Below are 19849 nucleotides of genomic sequence, written 5' to 3' on the forward strand. Positions count from 1 at the left end.
AACACATAAAAATATGCTTTAATTATATAAAGCACAATTTTGAAAATGGATTACACTTTGAGATCGAAGTTTTAGAAAATGATATATGCACCAATAAGCGCAAGAAAAACTGAAAAATACTGACATAAATTCACATTACCAATTTACACAAATGAACAATCAAAGAAAACACAAATTCTAGTTCTATAAATATATTTATTATCATATAACAAGAACTTAACAATGAACATAAACTATGTACATTTCTATTACAGATAACCCTGTTTTTGTATTCACAGAAATAGCCAGTTTTGCTCCAGTGTGATTAGATGAAGACATGTAAATGTGTAGCACGTGCGTACATCTATCTTGTCAACTAGCACCTCCTTTGGAGGTAAGAGACAAAAACGTAGCTCTGCTCCAGCATGCTGGATGCTTCTGCTCCAATTTATAGATTCACACTTGCACCTTGATTTACACATATCCAATGAAATGTACGGTGATAAATTGTGCTTATTATCTTTTGTTTTCAATGAATAAATAGAAAGAAATACCAGCAAAGAAAAAGTTTGGACACTTAACGTAAACCTTGTGTGCATCATTCAACCCTATACAGGCACAAAATATTATTTTGCTAATGAAACGAATGCCCACTTCTACGAAGGGTCCGGTTCAATATAGACTAGAGAATTGATTAAAAGAATAATAATTTATTTAATGAAATGAATGCCCACTTATATGACTGGTCTAGTTTAATAAATACTAGGGACTTGATTAACAAAGCCCCTATTCGAGAAATCACAATTCTGCTTTTGTAGGATAATTCCTAAATTTGAGGAGCATTTCTAATTTAAGGGATTGAAAACAATTACAGAATAACAGATTCAATAGTCATAGCTATGCTAGATTCTTCTAGTGTGAAACAAAAAAGCTCATGTGGGATTCCCACTAGGCCAAACACTTTCACATGTAAATTTGTATACATTTTCCAGTGAAGACATTTCTTTCCCTGCACTTTAAACACTAAAGGGCATCTTCCCTTTCCTACCCTGGAAAGGCACTTACTCCTACCAGTTACAGAAGCATGTTTTTGCAGAATGCGAAACTATTTGCAAGAGGCATGTGAAATACCCACAAAAATAGGTATCTGTGGGTGTTCATCTACTGAAGCATTGTACTCCCAAAATGAAGAAATTCCATCATACAGGTGAATTTTCTTAATTTGTAAGCATGCATAACAATGAGCAAATTGCAGTTCCAAGATGATTTAACAGCATTTAAATACCACATAAGTAAAAAGAAAAGTCAACAGAGTGGATCCAAGGACGCTGTGTCATTTTGTTTTATTGGCTATACCTTTTTGAGGAAATATAACGAATATGTTCAGGCAAGGGGCAATCTTGGGAACTCAAGAAGATGAGTAGGAAAATATTTTTGCTTCCCATTGTGAGACCTAAAGTATATTAAAGTTATCAACATGGATTATAGGAAATGCAATGCCTCCCAATATGGAATTTCAAGGTTTTATGTTTCTAATGGAAAGTGATGTCTCTTGTGCAAACAAAGAGCCAATATTTTTCATTGAAGCTGGAGTATTAATGGACACATATTTTACAGTTATCACATTCCGAAATTAAAACTGAATATGATCAGTTAAAAAACACATACTAGGTATTTGAAATCATCCAGACATTTTCAGAAAATTGTTGCTCTGGGTTTAAAACTTTAGTCGTTGTCATTGGGATTCTCGATTTACAAGTTAGATTATGTCTTCCATAACACAAGTCTAGTTCTACCAATTTGCCATACCCTCACGTTGAATCACTGATTCCTTTGTAGTTCAGCTTAGGCTATAACAACGATGTTCTTCCCTGAAAAATGCAGCCGGTGTAACTTTTAATGTCCTTACCTTCTGCCATTGTATTAGTTTGTGCACTCCTTGAATTACAGCATAAAATCTACAGTACTCTACTTTCAACCAACCTATCATTATTCATTTTCTTTGCAGCTGTTTTCAATTTACAGTAAAGGTTTTTTATGAAGACTCCAAACATAGGGATGTAATGGAGTAAGCAACATGTAAACGTTATTGACTGAGCTCATGCAAAAATGTTAATGAAAATGATGTGTTCAAACACACTTCTTTGCTTAATCCACTATTCAAAATGGAGGCTGCTGTTTACTCCCACTGCCAATGCTCAGTGGCCATAATTTCAGGGGCTCGTTTTAGGGGGTTAGCTATACATGGCTGTTATAGTTTGATTGAATTAAGGACATCATATTGATGAGTCTAAATGCGTGTTTTGTGAACACAGAAATAACTCGAATTCTTTTTGGCTAAGAAATAATCTAAATATGTAACAAACGTATTCATTAACTATTCTAGTTCAACAGACGTGCCAATTAGTTCAGAATTAGTCCTGAGTTATATTTCAAACATCCTCTTTTTAATACAGTAGGTGTGGATAGTAAGAAGAGCATGAACTACTTCACATTCGAGATAGCCTTCCTTGTATGACTTAAAGTGGGCATTAAGAAGCAAGGAACATATTTCTATCTCTGACAGTCAGAGTTAAAGTTATCTACAATGCCTCAAAATACATAATGTGTACTTTACGTGCTTATACAGCTATAATACTAAGCTACATCATGGTCTCAAAAAAGAAATTGGAGCCTTTTAGATATCCATTGAGTATCTAGTCTGCATACAATATTGTCAGACAAATGAACTTTACTTGAATGCTGCCAGGTTTTTAGAAAAATAGTATGACAATGCCCCTAAGATAATGTAGCATGACATTTCTCAATTCATAAGGTACTATGTGAACAGAACTCTTTCTTCTAGAACAGATCAGCTAAATGCTATGGACTAAATTGCTACCCTAGGCCACTGAATCTGGCTGGAATTTGGTATACTACAAACCACCTCTGTATATATGTTTCATATCTATATAGGTATAAATGGTGGTGTATAAAAAGGTTAAATAAAATAAGCAACTTCCTCATAAGGCGCTTTAAAATTCTAATACGAATCTACAGCGCTACATATATGCCAGAATATCATTTCACCATGTACTCCATACACACTGTTTGATGGTAGGAGAAAAAAGTCTATGACAAAAAGCTACCAGTAGAAATTTTGAAGCCTGCACTCCTGTTATTACAAGGATCCTAATGAGAACAGCTCTAAAAAAGCATATCGGACAATATCCAAAACCCAAATACATTCCTATAGATACAAAGCTCTGCCCAAATATTGCTCAAAAAGCAGACGCGGGCACAGAAAGAAGAAAGGCGGAGTTACACCAGAACCGTGCATAGCAGCCTTCCGTTCCAAACAGAAATCGTGGATTCCACACACTTGTAAGGATTTTTTTATTAAATATATAAAATATATACCATTTCTTTCTCTCCCTTGTCTCCTTTTCATACACAAAGTGCTGTGTCAAGAGAATTGGGAAACTCTTTTGAATCCTCTGGAAGACTTACTTTCAGTACAAGAACTGACCCCAAGGTAATATTTTCATCCTCAGCATTTGATATAAAAACAAAAATCTGCCATTGATACAACAAGTTAAGGACTGAATGAGACCTGGTCACTCTGATAATCTTTCTAAGGGCACACTGCTAAAATAAGTGCACTGGCAGAGTGAATCTACACTGGATCCTCTTGGAAGGCCTCAAACCTAAGGTAAATACGGCACTTATAAACAGGTTTAGTCACCGCATGATGCACTATATAAAAACTTTAACCATAAATTGTAGCATTTATTCTTCGGTCTGTCTCACTCTGCTACATCAAAGTCAACAAACAAGTGAAACTCTATTGCACCTGGTTTGATAAAAAGCCTATATTTCGAGCAAGTGCCACCACCACAAGCAGTGGCACACTTCTATGGTTGTGGCACATTATACATGTTACCATGCATCTCACCCGGTCTTCATCATATGACAAAGGTGATTTTCTACATTCAATGTAGACAATATACTTTTAAGTCTGTAGACCAGTGTGTCTTCTCTATGCTCTTCTCTCTTCTTCAAAGCAAAGTCATTGCTTGAGTTGGTTAGAAAAAAGGGAAAAAAAATATTTCGGCATAAGAGTTCTGAAGAGAGCAGACTGCTATCACGCACTCTGAATGTATTTTTTTATGACTACACATCCATGTCGGAAGACCGGGCATGGCATATTTGGTAAAAGGGTCCAGGTATTCGTCGTGGGGTCATAAGATTCCATATTGCCCAGGGCAGGTCCTTCACTGCTGACAATTCCACCAGTGGCATAAATTTTCCCATCAAGAACCACAGCACTGTCAGAAATAAAAATATTAGAATATATTAGTAAATGTCAAGAATGTGCAAAAACGTTGTGATGACATCCAAAGTATTCACTTACAAATTTATAAAAAACATAAAATCATACAGTGTAAGACAATGATCTAATCATAATAAAAGAGAATACAGAATTAGAATACAGATTGTCATACAAGATTATGTGAAGTACATATTATGTATAAAGTGTAAGAGTATTTGTACTTAAAAATGAACTACTTGAGTCTCAGTAAACCTTCTCCCTTTTCACTATGTGAGCTTCAACTAAAATTTGAATCAACAGGACATGTAAAATGTATCAGCTAACAGACAAAAAATCAATGAATGATTTTCAACAATGTTTTAGGCATATCGAGAGAATAACTGCTTTCCTATACTTCCGCATTAAACACAAACACTGTACATTTTTTAAAAACCCAGAAAGAAATAATTAGAGGAGCAGCCACAATATTTAACATGATGAATGCGGATAGGTGCAGGCAGTAAGTAAATCATGCATCAACTTATTTATCATACCACTGAGAAATACTTTTCTGAGCGGCAGATTCAAATTATGGGTAAATACACTTCCACCAAAGATGTTCTTAAGTGACTATATTTTTCCAAACACTATAGGACTAAATAGCAATGCTAATTGTTGTACTTAACCATTGGTTCAGGCTTAGTTTCTTCCACGTTGTAAAGGAAATATCTGTATTGTTAAATATATCAAACAGCACAACATTGTAAAACAAATTTAGATACGTAAAAGAACCAGGGAGCCATCACCATGCCAGTAAAGAAAGCCTAAAACCTCATAAAGAAGAGCACAGCACATATAATCTGGATTGCCAATTGCCCCAAATCTTTTGGTGCTTTTTCGCACACCCTCTAATTTATAAATCATACTCTTGCAATGCCCCAAGAGAGAAGAATGGAGTGAACCCTCGAAGGGAAGCAACAGCTCCCTGCCACCAGAACCCTGATGGAGAACCTCCAGAAGATGATCCGCGGGAAAATGGGTAGCTGGGTCACCCATGCGCAAAATTCCAACAGCTGTGGAAACAGCGCGAGCGAAAGCCACACCCACCTCCGTAGGGCCCCGCGGAGGGGAAAGAAGCTCCTCGTTAGGGGACGGCTGCAAGCTAAGGCGGCCATCCCCCAAGCCAACCGGAGGATGGAAGGGCCAAGTACGGAAAGAAGGAAGATGGACCAAGAAGTGGGAAACAAGCGGCTCCTCTGGCGAAGACTGTGGCCACGAAGACGGCGAGGAGCCTCCCTTAGACGATGTCGGTGAAAAAGCCATGATGCGGCGGCCCATCTCCGGCGAGGATGACACCAGCAAACGCCGAACCTCTGCAGAAGAAGAGGCGTCCGAAGACGAGTCAACGACCCGATGTCGACCTGGCGCCGTAGAGTCCGCAATTTGAGGCAGGACATCATCGTCGGTCGGCGCCAAGGAAGGCGCCGGCTGGCCTCCGTCACAGCACAGGGGACCGGGGCTGGGCCGGAGTCGGGGCGGGGAGGGAACGGCACCGGAAAGGCATCAACCAGACCTCCGATGAGGCAGCCGCCTGTGTGGAAGGCCGAGAGGGCCCTGGGGAGGGACGAGGGGTACCCACCAGCCTTGACCCCTCACGGGGCGTGAGGGGCCCTCTGCCGACCCCTGTGGTGCCGCCAGGGCCAGCAGCCGCCGAAGTGGCGTCACCTCAGCCCCAGACAAGACCGCCCGCCACCTGTCCAGAGGACCGAAAGGTCCCAAGCCCCAGTGACCACCCGCAACACCACAGGGACTCCTGTGGGAGTTTGCGGCGAACCAGAGGCGCCACGGTCCGAAGGTGGTAACCCTGTAGGGCCGCACCCCAACGGCACCACATCCCCCGAACCTGGATCTGAGCCATTCGGCGCCGGAGCCGCTAGCGACACCACGGAGGGCCCCGCTCATGCAAGGGATTCTGGGACGTCCCAGGAGGGGAAGGAGGAGAAGCCAGCGAGGCCTGCAGAGCCACCGCATAGGTCTCCATCTGAGCTCTAGTCGCCCCCACATCGGAAAACGGTGGAAAAGGGCACGACACGCGGGCCGCACCACCCGCAGAGAGCCCACGCCCCCGACAGGCTGGAAACCGACTCTCGGGGACAAACTGCGACACTTACCGACAGGCGAGGGACACTCTTGCGACCTGGGAGAAGGACGCTGTCGACTAGGGAGGCAGCGGGTGCAAGAACCCTCCGCAGGGGCCGAGCAAGATGACGTCGACCTGGACATGCGAGCCGAGAGAAGTTTCATCCTGTGCTCCCGCCGGTACTTCGGCTTCATCTGTTGACACGACTCACAATCAGTGGAGTCGTGGTGTTACCTTAAACAGCACATGCAGATGGGGCGAGGGTCCGTCGCCGACATCAGGAGTCCACAAGACGAGCACGTCTTAAAGCCGGAAGGCATTCGCACACTGTTTAAATAGCAAAAGGGAAAAGGCCTAAACAGGCCCAGAGCACAAACAGGATCCGCGCTGCACGTGGAAAAGTAACAAACTGATATAGACGCGCCGGGGTGGGACTTATGTGACCTCGCTGATGTCATGTACGCAGACAATGCCTGGGCGGAGTCGCGTGATGCCATCCCCCCAGCACGCAGGAATGCTGCGCAACAGATTTTCCGGATCCAGTCTCACGCCTGGGGATAATTCTACGTGAAGGAATCTGCGGCTAGAAGTCTGTATCACATATTTGTTTTAACAAATTAGCCATTTCATATATTTCATGGCTGATCGCCAGCACAGAATTGGGAATCTTGTGATCTGTAGGAGCGGGTGCAGGGGAGCCTCACATACAGCAGACCTAGACCATAGTTTTTGAAGGGTCTCCAACTATAGGCACCAAGGGGGGTTATTTCTGTTCCCAAACAATTATTCTCCTATCAGCACCATCTGTGCTGCCCAAAGATGGAGTGAAGGATCAGGTTCACACAGTAAACCTTCATACAGAGAAAAGGTTTATTTCACAAGGGATATTTTAAGGAGTTGACCCCTCAAAAGGAATTTGGAGACCAGTGTTTGCAGGTCCAGGAAGAGATTGGCTGGGCATAAGGATCGTTCAGCGATGCATAAAGGAAGCTAGGCAGCACAACATTTGTAGGGTGCCACCCTCCACAATAAAAAGGAACCAATTTTGGTGTAACACAGCGCTCCGACATTTTGTTGTAAATTTTCCCCATAGTGGCTTAAAGAGGAGACCTTTACAGACCTCATACACAAGGTGATTGAGAATTATTTCAAGTTAAACACTTTTTCAGTGTCTTCACCTGGAAGTGCCTTGGGGCACTGTCTGCCCCTAGGCACCCATGTCCATTGCAGCAGTTTCCCCATGGTTCTCTTCTACCTTGTGGGCCAACCAATGTCTATGATGTTCCCCCTCACTACTGCACCTCTGTTTCTCAATGGGCCTCTCAGGACCAGTGCAGGCCTGCTGCACCACTTTTCTAAATGGTGGGTACCAGCAGATCCAAAGAAGGAGAATAGCGGGGGAGAAAGTGCAGATGCAAGGAAGTAGGGGCAAGGAACCCTACGACCTTCCTGGGTCGTGCAGTTCCTGATGCTGCCCGCTCACTTCCAAGCCACGCGGAGAGCAGCCTCAGAAGATTTCTGGGGCACAGTGTGTACCCACCAACTGTACCCAACCTCCGTACCCCTCACCTGTTGCTGACGTCCTGGTCTACTACCGGCAGTAGTGTATCAGTTCAGCCCCTTCAGTGTACCCTTGTGGAGTGTCACCCCGCAATACAGCAGATGAGGCCCCGGGGTTTGAACCCACATGGTGCCACTTCAGCACTGCCTTTCCACTATGGACCACCAGCACAGCCTGGGGGGGGGGTCGACAAATCCCCCACCAGCACCTCACTGCTCGAGCCCATCCAGGCCTCACTGTACATCACTTCCAGCTGATACCTTAAGTGAGGGCATCTTTAGGGCTCAGTCAGGTAGAAAGTAATTGTATCTGACAAAGTGCTTAGTTTGGCCCCGTCGGTGCCCCACTTAAACCTTTTCTCAACCACAGGTTCATTGCTCTGGTATCTTATTGCTGGAGACAGAATGTTGCAGGATTATTGGTGCTGGTATGAGAGGTCTAGGGGAAGCCATCTGCCATCTTGTGCTACCGACCACAGTCTGATGAACACTAGTTCCCGATATAATTCAATGCTAGCTCAGGAAGACATCACAAATACCAGAGTAGCATTGCAAATTTGTTGCTCCAAAAAGAGGTGCAGAACAATTAAGAGTTGCCATTTAGAATATCTGTTCTATACGGCAAGTTATGTATTGTCCTCCATATGAGTACTCTCTCTCACCCATCCCTAAATCTGTTTCATGCTCATCCAAAGCTCCTACTGATCCATCTTTGGATCAGCCAACATCAAAATTACTTCAGATAATGTAAGACACAATTCTGTGTTTTTCTGGCCAGGTGCCGTTTCAAAAAGATAGATTCTGCATGCGATGCACACCACAGAAATGATCAATCGTTCAATGGTATTGGAGGAGGTGACCCATTATCATGGCCCTGAAATACTTCACAAGCTGGATTACTCTTTCTCAGTTCTTTCAAGCAACTTGTGGCTTACAATACTGCAGTTCACCATTGTTTGTGTGTTATTGTTTGGATATAATTAAATCCATGATATTTCTACTTTTTAGGACCTTTACTCTGATGCTCATCCCAACCCTGTCATTTAACAACATTTATTACTTTTTCATTAACTTAAATTATATTAAATTAAAAAACAAGGAAAACTTGTCATAATTATAACAACCTTAATCTAAAACTGATTGCTAATTTTAAACCCATACAGTGTTCAGTTTCAAATTAATGTACTTAAATTAGTGTATGCATTGTTATATTGATTCAACTGTATCCTTATTAGAACACTATTGCTAACTCTAGTCTATTCTTTCTATGGGTAATATTGCATTTTGTTTCTTATTGTAGAATGTATAATGTTATTTAAACAAGTAAAAATAAATGCATGGCAAATATGTATTTACTAATTTTTCACAGTTTGGTAAGTTAATGGTGCACAATTTAATGAGAACACTGTCATTGTGCTAGAGAGGTAATTTCGTTGGGTTAGTGGTCATTAGAGGTAGTGTTGGAGAGATAATTGCATGCTCCCCAGCTGAGTTGGTACCTGAATTCAGTCTGTGTGGGTTGGTAAATATCAACAACCAGTGAAGCCTTTTGCCCGGCTTTTCTAGCAGGGATAGCAGGTTTACTAATAGACAATTGTCACTGCTCGTTCTTGGAACAACTTGCCACTGTCCCTCCGTATGACAGAATCTAAGGGGCAGATTTACGTAGGGGTTGTGCCACGTTTACGCCGCCGTTGCGTGACGCAACGGCGCGGAAACATGGCGCATCCCTGCGACCTATTTACAACGTGACGCATCTAGGCAGATGCGTCACGTTGTAAAGCCCTGCGCCACATGAAACCTGCGTCAGGTTTCATGTGGGCGTTCTGTCGCAGGGTGGGCGTTCCCTCATAGGAAAGCCCCGTAAAACTGACGCAGTGAAATCTACAAGATTTCACTGAGTCAGTTTTACGACGCTGCTGCGTCAAATCCTTACGCCTGCTTGAGGCAGGCGTAAGGAGTGACACACCACGTTATGTATGGGTGGCCTCTGTACATTGCGGGAGTTGCGTCGCACTTGCGACGCTACTCCAGCAATGCGCCGCCCGTACACCACAAGATGCGTCACACATCTGCCCTTCCTTGCACCATGGTGCGCCGCATTGTAAATGCGGCGCATCTGTGGTGCCGCAAGGAGGGAATTGCGTGACGCATCAGTTCTGGCGCATCCCTGCTGATTTGCAGAGATGCGCCAGAACTCATAAATCTGCCCCGGAATGCTTATTTCGACGCAATCTAAAAACCTGTCTGTTTACCAACCTCTAGTTGCACAGAGACAATCACAACTGCTTACTGCGCCGGGACACCCCCGTTGGGGGTAGCTGTACGCTATGTAAGTTTCTAAATAATAATAATTTTAAATAATAATCAGAAAACTTAAGGTCCCACATATTAACAGCCTAATGTATGTGTTAGACCGGGCACGGGCAGGTTAGGCTATTAAGAGGCTTATTCGGTTCTTGATAAGAATTATTATCAGTGACCAGACTACCTAGCTGTGCAGCCAGGTACTGGGATGAGCAAGCTTTATATTTAGCTTCTGTGCTGTTGAGTGCTAGATCCTTGATAGTCCAAGGGTCTCTCCATCTCGAGAGGAGTAAGGTACACATCCACTATACCTTCCCTCACATGAAACCTGGAAGGCACACATTGTTTCTCCACTCCCCAGCAGTATTTCCCCTGCCTCCTGTAGACTAAGGCCACTGGGTATCATACGGTGTGTTCTTGTGGCTCTGTAGGGGAGCAAATTATCTCAGGCGTGCTACTGGATTGTCGTCTGCACCATCCTTTGTGCACGGAAGGAAATAATAGTGTAAAAACCTACAGAGTTTGAGGCTAATGTATGGAAGGAAGCTTAGAAATGGATGACCAGTGGTAAGAAAGTAAAGCATTATTGCAGCTGTAATAAGCCTAAATAAATGATTTGGCAAAATGACAGCTTGTTGTGAAATACCAAATGATACAAGTATGTAAATATGCACGCATGTTTTAAATGTTGAACAACGTACATTTTGGTTTTGTTTTATTGGAGTGATGTTTGAATGACAATTTGTCTTAAAGGAGTATGCACAGAAAATGAAAATAGATTTACAAAGAAAATAGACATAAATGTTATTTAACTTTTTGAAACTACAGGGCTGTCTGGCTACCAAAGAAGAGCAGAAACAAATTCTCCTGGCTGTTGTTACACCCATGGTATCCTATCAAACGCAGCCTCTAGTTGTCATTCATACAGGTTCAATGTCTAAACATAGGAGTTACAAATGTACCGTGCATTGACCCCCTCCTTGTTGCCATCTGTAAACCTCTCTTGAAAACAACATATATTTGTTTACTTTTATTATCATAACTTTGTTGATGACATCATAACATTTATCTCCATTATGACCCAGCTCATGTTAAACTACCTGCTATGTATCTCTCATCTGCTACTGCATGGCTTTACACAGCTCATGCTAAATCCCACAAAAAGTGACATCCGCTTTTTATCCTCATCAATATAACGTGCTCTGTACTCGCTTTCTCATGCATCGTAAGTCTTCCATAATGTCCCTATCATATTGGAAAGCAAGAAAATTCTTTTGAAATGAGATTCGGCCTTCCAGAACTCTACAGACATTGCCACTCAATACCAGCTATTTAATATACAGAGGCTCTGACCTGATCCTCTGCGCAGACACAATCTGTGCAAACTAGTTCCCAAACTTGAATACTGCATCAAATCCCTCATTGGTCACACTCTTTACTACCAAACATGATAATAAGTACTATACAACCTTACAGGCACGATTAACTACTGCTAAATCACCAAAAATCAGATTTTCTAAATGACCATCAAAGATGCGAATTCTCCTCATTGAAGATAACCATACGTAAATCAACATAATACATTTTTATTGCGGCTATACTGTGATCAGATTTATTTTTTCATTAGGTCTGTAACAGTTGCCCAAATTCTTGCTCTTACTGCTCTCGTCCTTTATCCATAATATTATCGGCAGTAGCTCCTCCCACTCAAATGACAATTCCTCCTCTGCCTCAACCTCCCTACACAGGTTTGTATCACCTCTTAATTCCAATATTTTTTTTCTCCAAGCTCCCAAACATTCCAATGTCTACTCTTTGGAGAACAGAAGAGTTGCCATCATGGACACATTCAAGAATAAATCAATACATCAGTTTGAAGACTAAAAGGCTCCTTCATAGATGTTGATTCCTAACGAGTCACATAGCCTTCTCTTAAGACTTCTATGGAGATTATCTTGTTCTAAAGTTTTATTATAGCACCACATCACACTACATCAAACGCCAACCTGTCTGCCACTGTGCTGTTATTACAGTTGAAAGCTGTTGCTAAGCTTGACATTTCTGATTGTGATACTTCAATGAACACAAACACAAGAAAGTGCTAGTGTCTCAGAAAGCTTTGTACAAATCTCCGGAAAAGTAACAGAAACAACAAGGATTGAACTTGTACAAAAAGGGAAAGATTGGAATTGTAATGGGGAAAAAAATAGCGCATATATCTTACTTCATACCATTCTGGAAATATCACCATCTTCTTAGAAAAACCGGGAAAAGCCCAGAAAAAAATAAACATGCAAATGTTGAAGGTGTCTCCAATCACAGACAAGAATTACTTCCCTTAAATATTCAAGGACCAATAATCAGACATTCTTACATAGAAAAACACTAAACTTCATGCCCATGTTTTACTGAACCCAGAACACTTGGGGAAATAGCTGTGCTTTTTTGTTCAACCCGTGAATCAAACGCGATTCGCTAATCCAAATACTTGACCAAACAAAGAAGACACGCCCAGAAACAATCACAATGCACTGTTTTGGCCCAACCCAACATTGAGACTGCACTGTTAAGAGAAGTGTGAATGAATTCTCAATTGCTCACCTGCAGAACTGCCTGGAGTGATTCATGTTGGCGCCTGCCTTAATATTGCCTTTATCGGGGTCGTAGATTGTGGTCGCTCTTGCATAGGCTCCTCCAAGGATAAAGACAAACCCATTGAGGGCAATGGCTGGGGCATATTTGTTATCTGTCAATTAAAGAAGGAATGGTCCCAGATCAGACTTGTGCTTACTACAGTTTATTTTTGTCGAGGCACTTAAGTTATATTACATTTTTATTGCTTCATTCGCATGATGTATAGAAGAATACTGTCAGATATCCTCACAACGTTAGAAGAAACAAAAGGCTGTGGTTTATCATTTGTATTGCATCAGATCACATGGAAAAGGTTTAGAGATTTTCTAGGAGATCTAGGTAGCCCCAGTGGATAGGACATGCCGCCTTCTCCTCTAAGGCTCCTAACTCTCAGCTTCTCAAAAGCCTTTTATTGGACCTTTAATGCATTAGATTGGAAAATAGGTAAACTTGCAGAAATGTCACTTTCCCTACATGCATTCTGCTACTCACTGTATTGCTGTCCTCACCGCTCGAATTCAAAACAGAACCAAAAAGCAGTCAGCCTGTAAATTCTCACTTTGAAAATCACGGTTACATGCCATACGATGATTAAATACCTATTTTGATTTAACACATACTGAGAAATTAATCTTCTTTAAGCATTATGAATACTTGCAAGTAAGGCGAGAGGGACAGAAGGCGATTACCTGATTTGCAAATGTTACCACAATTATAGGGGGTGGACATTTTTAAGAACGCCACTCTGACTCTTGGTGTCTGAAATGCACACCAAACCATTTCTCCTCCAATGTGTTGCTTGCACATACGCTTCTTTTCCTCCTAGAATGACAACTACATTACATTCCTGATCCTCAAATAGTGGGAAACTAATATGATGTTGTATAACAATTAGCCCATTAAGTTGTCTGTTACCATGACAATTATTGTCAATGCAGTTGAGTATATGTTTGAATATGAGTGGAACTGTGATGTACAAATGTCATATGTTACTGTAAACAGCTGTAGAATGGTGTGGCATCCTCACACCCTCAGTCATGTAGCCTGAAGACATAAGCCTTGATTTAGATCATTGAGGTAATGTGGAGGAATTATCACCATGCCTTCAAAGTGATAATACCAGTGACAGTGTGTTATTCCGTGGATATCCAGTGGTCACCTCAATCTCTAAGAGTTATCTCATGCCTCTTGGCTGCCAGTGCTGTTAATTCCAGGGAGGGTTACAAAGGTGCTATCTAGCCATAATGGCATCCCCATACTATCCTCCTTGACTTAAAGCATCCCTCGCTAGTTGCTGTTGTTGCACCACACATCCCTCATGCATGGAAATCCCAGATGATTTATTTGATAATGCTGTATTTGGACCATGTATGATGTTTGTGACATGAAGCTCCCAAAACAGCTCTGTACACTTTAGTTCCGGACCTTTAAACATGGGGAAATCAGCACACACACGTACACTGAGTGTCTTGCACTCCTGGAGCACCCACTGGGAGAGTGGGAGAGTGAATGCTCTGAGCTTCCATTGGTGGCCCCAACCATTGAGGCATCAGCCAAGGCGGAACCTGCAAGTGGCTATAAACCTATAAATTAGACATGTGGTCACACATCGTTTTCACATCATACTGGAGTTTGACAACTCTGTAAGGGGCACATTGAAGAACATCCTGTACTAAGCTTAAGTGACATCTAACTTGCAGGAGCTTCATTTAAGTGCTGGTTAAAGGAATTCTTGGAGATTCCCTTCTAGCAGAGGATGTTTACATATCTCTGGAAAGGTCACCTTGCGATTATCAGCATTACCTGCGATAAGGGGTAAAAGAACCCATCTCCTTTTTGTTAGGGCTCAGGAAATCCCCAGAGATTCACACTAGCATGTGCGCTAAGCTGGGGAAATACCTCGGAATGCCCTGTGGCCCAGAGAGCGAAAAACAGTGGGTAGCACCATTTCTGATCTCACTAACCCAACCACCAGCATGCACAGTTTTAACAAGGGAATCCAAGAAATTACCATTTTAGAAGAGGGTGCTGGGACAGCCCATGAAAGGCAAAGACAGGTATCATTCGTGTGTAGGAGTAGGATCTGTTTCGTATATTTACCCACACTTTTTGTTGATGTTTCACTGTTTTCTGGCTGAGATCCTGTTATCCAGGACCCCAGCCTAGCTGCTTTCTCCTCTAACTTGATTGCATGTACTTTAGGTACACTCCAGATTGGATTCTGGGGTACCCTCATCAGTCCTTAGTATATGGTATACTATGTACCCAGAGCATAGGTACCCCAGAGGCCCCCCAGGGGCTGCAGCATGTATTGTGCCACCCCTCAGAGACCACTCAAACTGACACCACAGGTCTGCTACTGCAGCCTGTGTAAGGTGGTGCATGCACCCCTTACTTAGATATAGGTTCACTATATCTACCTTATATCTCTGCACATATAAACCTCTCAGTCACCCCTATAGCAGGCCTGATCAATCCTGAAGGCAGGGTGCTGGATTTAATGCAAGAGGGTGCCCATGCATGAGCAGAGCCCCTCTGCAGCCTTTGGAACCTATTCTCTGGGGTTGTTTGTGATGCAGCCAACCATATACTTTAAGTGCATTATAACCTTGCGGTAAATGCTAACTTTAAAACGGCTGCTTAGAAACATGTCCTGTTTGGTGTCAAACACCTTGGAATCATACCTCCCCGCCAGTAACAGGCAGGGTAGGTATGATTCCACCCTCCTAGAGGGACATATGTGACATACGAGGCTACCTGGTACCAGCTTTCTCGAGCTGGGCATCACAAAATAGATGCTGCCAGCCACAGACACGAGTCTGCCCTCCTGCTGCTGAGCCAAGCTCGAGCAGGGGAAGGCTTGACAATAGGATCCCTGTCACAGGGAGGTGTAGCCACCTTCCAGACAGGCTTTAGTGTATTGGGGCTGGGGGGGGTGCACTCTCAAAGTGCTGTGATGTCTGCTCTGGGGCACATATGGTGTCCCTGAGCATAGTCCAGTTCAAACCGGTTGCAGGAGCCATTGGCTTCTGTTCTGGCACAAAACTGGACAAAGGACATGGGTGTAACCACCCCTCTGTCCTGACCCTCCCGTAGGTGGGTTCCCAGAGTATGTCCCACTCCTTCCTTGGGTATAAAGTAGGAACCCCTAACTACAGGACTTTAGATTTTACCTGGACTAAACTCTGCTACAGAAAATCAGTGCTTCGACACTGGACGACTGATGAATCTCCCTTGGAGTAAAGGAGTTACTCCCCTGCTAAGCAGGCACTAAACGCATCTGACTGGTTTGCATTCCCAAAGCTCCTGAGGACTCTGAAAATTTCTGTAACACAGGCGGTGGGTTACCGAGGTCTCCGGGGTTGATCTGCGCTCTCAGCCATTCTGAGGCCGTATCCCTCGTGGGGACCATGCAACCCAAACCCCTGTACACTGTCTACTTTTGCAGCAGCATATGCTTTTCAGCAATCCTTGAGGCTGTGCTTTGGGCTACTTGTAGTCCTGACCCTGAGCAGTGTTTCCACCGAAGATTTCTGGCCTACACTCCGCGGGCTGGTATTTCTTGATTCACCTCGAGGTCCCTTCACAGTCGCTGGTGCGTTGGCCTGTGGACCCTGTGAAGGTAACTTTAACTTTCCATGGGCCTTCCTGGTTGCTCCAGACATGCCCTGACTCTCCATTGCTTGGAGAGTCCCCAGGACCTTGCTGGTCCTCACCGAAGCTGATTTCCTCAGACCGCATGGGTTGCCAAGGCTTGTTGGTGTTCCATTCGGACACTGATGCCCCACCCCCCAGCACTCCACATCCTTCATGAGACAGCTCACCTCCAGACTTAGGTCGTCTTTGACGTCTACTGGTCCCCGTGGCTGCAGAGTTAAGCATCGCCTCACCTCACCTGAAGCACCCGACATCGCTGGGCATTCATCTACCGAGCCCCTGGTCACCCTCAAGTGACCCAGACTCTGTCTCCTGTGCTTCCAGGTTTTTCCCACCCTGAATCTAGCCTAGGATTCCACCAGACACTTTTCCTTTTCACGGCAGCAGCACTTTTCCGCATCACGCCATTGAAAATGACGAAGATTCCCGACATAACTGGACAACTATGCACCCAGCTCCTCTGGGTTAGGTAACACGACTACTCCGGTACTCACAAGGGTGCTGAACTTAGAACCTTCTATGTTTGAAAGGGTTTGCTCAAAGTCCTCTCTGCAGTGTCCTTAATCTTTAAAATTCCAACCGCGACTTTCCCATAGAGTTGTACAGAGTAGGCACATGTGTTCTCACACTGCACCCGTCCTCCGTGTGTTCCCTATGTCACTACCTTAGGTGGTTCCTTGAGGTCCCAGTGACTCTACTTGCTCTAGGCACTGTGTCTAGTCAAGTTGTGCTTGTTATACCACTTTCTTAGTATATGGTTTGGTCTCCCCCGTATGACCGGTTCCCCCCGGGTCCTGACCACTCCCTCCTCTTAACTCTCTCCCACCCACTTCGCCTATACCTCATCCCCTGCTCTCCTCTCATGCTCTCCATGCCTTGCCCCGTCCCCTCCACCCCCCTCTAAGCCTTTGCACGTCATTCCCATCCCTCCCCCCTTCACGGAGCCACACTAACCTCCCCTCCACTGGCCCCCTACACCCTTCCTTTAAACACAGACTTAGCCACACCACTCCCCCCGCATGAACCACTCAAATCAAGTTATCAACCTCATCTCTCCAGTCACTCTGCCCCTAACACCCCCTCCACTCCAACCTCCTACTCCTCCCTCCTTCTTAACCTCAGCCAGACACTTCGTAACTCGAATGATAATATCGTCACCCTAGCTTCCGAACTTACCCTACTCAGAAAGGATTTCAACCAATTCAAATCCCACAAACCCTTTGCCCGCCCCTCCCGGCCCCCCTCCTTTATGATAACCCCAAGAAACACTTAGAACTCAAACATGGGTTAACAATGCCTCTCCGGCTGCACCCTCCTATTGCGAAACCCAAACCCCTTACCTGCATGCATGTGAACTGTCGTTCAGCTGCCCGACATGCGACTGAAATCTCTGAAACCATACTTAATGAAGATACGAATATTGCCTTCCTCACTGAAACCTGGCTCAAAGACCATTCAACACCCATCATCGACCTTCTGACCCCGCCTGGCTACTCTATTCTCAGAAGAGATAGACCTGAAAAAATAGGGGGTGGCCTAGCAATCATCTTTAAAGAAGAACTTCAACTTTCCCCTATTAATAACACCGAATACACAACGTTCAAATACTTAGGCGCCAAACTCAAAATGAAATGCTCCCCCTCAATACGAATGCATAACATCTATCATCTCCCTGGTGAACCCCTTCCCTATGCTGAAGAATTTTCCGACCTCCTAACTAAATTTTACTCTCCAGCTCCAAAAACCTTTTCCTTGGAGACCTCAACCTCCACTGGAATGAACCAAATGACCCGACAATCAACCTCATCAATAATCTTCTTGACATTAGTGACCACAAGCAACTTTGCCTCTCCCCTACCCACGCTAATGGAGCTACCCTAGATGCAATCATCTCCAACCCAGATCTTACATCCGTATCCAACATCATCCCCATTGACTGGTCTGACCACCATCTCGTTCTGTTCACAATATCCCTCCCAGCCCCTAAAAAAATAAATACATCTACAATTGTCGCTAGAAATTTTAAACAAATCCCCCCTGGCGCACTGGAACATTATCTCCAATCTCAACTTAGTCTCCCCCCCCTCCTCAAATGCTAACGATCTCACGGAGCACTTTAACAAAACTACAATGGAAGTGTTAGACCAACTTACCCCTCTGAAAACTAAAGCATTAAAAAATGCCCCTTCTAAATCATGGTTCACCTTAGACCTTAATAAAGAAAGACGCTCGCTGAGATTGGCGGAAAGAACATGGAGACAACACCCCTCCCATCTTTCCCTACTTAGAACTGCAAGATCCTCTTACAAAAAACAAATCTTCTCTGAGAAAGCGCCATTCTTTCGTCTTCAACTCTCTTGCGCCAAAAACAGATCCAGAGAACTGTTCAACATTATTAGAAACCAAACCAACCCTGCACCCCCTAACCCGGTGGCCTCCACTAGCAAATGCGAAGAAATTGCCAACTTTTTCTGTGAAAAAATTGCTAAAATAGACCTCGCTTTCCTCGAGACTCCACCCTTGCTCATCCCTCAACCACCCCTGATTGCCGCTCTTCTTCCCCCTCTCCCCATGAATACTTGCCCTACCCCCCTCACTCCCTCCCCTCTCTTACCCCTCTGGAACCCCTTTCCCTTCCTCTGAAAATCAACTCCTCATTGCTTAATTTCCACCCTGTAACTGAACAAGAGGTCTACAACATTTTAGCCATACTCAAACCTTCCTCCCACACCAAAGACCCACTCCCTTCCGCACTCATCCAAGATCCCAAACATGTCATCGTCCCCTACTGGACAAACATCATCAACGCATCCCTCTCATCAGGGTGTGTGCCCATCTCCTTTCAACTCAGGCAAATCACTCCCATCCCCAAAAATCCCAAAGCTGACTCCAATGACCCTAATAATCTCCGCCCCATCTCCAACCTCCCTCTCCTCTCCGAAGCCCTGGAAAAATGTGCCCTCCTCCAACTGGACAATCACATTGATGCGTTTAACCTGCTTGACCCCCTTCAATCTGGCTTCCGCAAAAAGTGCAGCACGGAAACTGCGCTTCTCAATATTGTTGATGATATTCACCTAGCAGTAGACAAGGGCAAGACCTACCTACTTATCCTTCTTGACCTTTCTGCGGCATTTGATACTGTTTACCACCCAACCCTTCTCAACACACTCAAAAATCGCTTTGGCCTCAGTGGCACTGTCCTTAATTGGTTCACCTCCTAATTTCAGCACAGAGCCCAACAAATTAAAATTCAGAACTGCCTCTCTAGCCCAACCTCT

At 44.0% G+C, this 19849-nt stretch overlaps 1 protein-coding gene across 1 annotated transcript in view; it reads right to left on the reverse strand.

The window, feature by feature from the left end:
- Positions 1-200: 200 nt before the first annotated feature.
- The window catches only part of KLHL29 (kelch like family member 29), a 1176991-nt gene continuing 1157342 nt past the window's right edge, over positions 201-19849 (reverse strand). The window contains 2 exon segments of the mRNA XM_078647716.1: positions 201-4286; positions 12879-13023. Of these exon segments, the coding sequence (XP_078503842.1) occupies positions 4103-4286; positions 12879-13023 (329 nt within the window). The 3' untranslated portion in view covers positions 201-4102.

This window comes from Lissotriton helveticus, chromosome 6, assembly GCF_964261635.1.
Source record: "Lissotriton helveticus chromosome 6, aLisHel1.1, whole genome shotgun sequence".
Classification (NCBI taxonomy): Eukaryota; Metazoa; Chordata; class Amphibia; order Caudata; family Salamandridae; genus Lissotriton; species Lissotriton helveticus.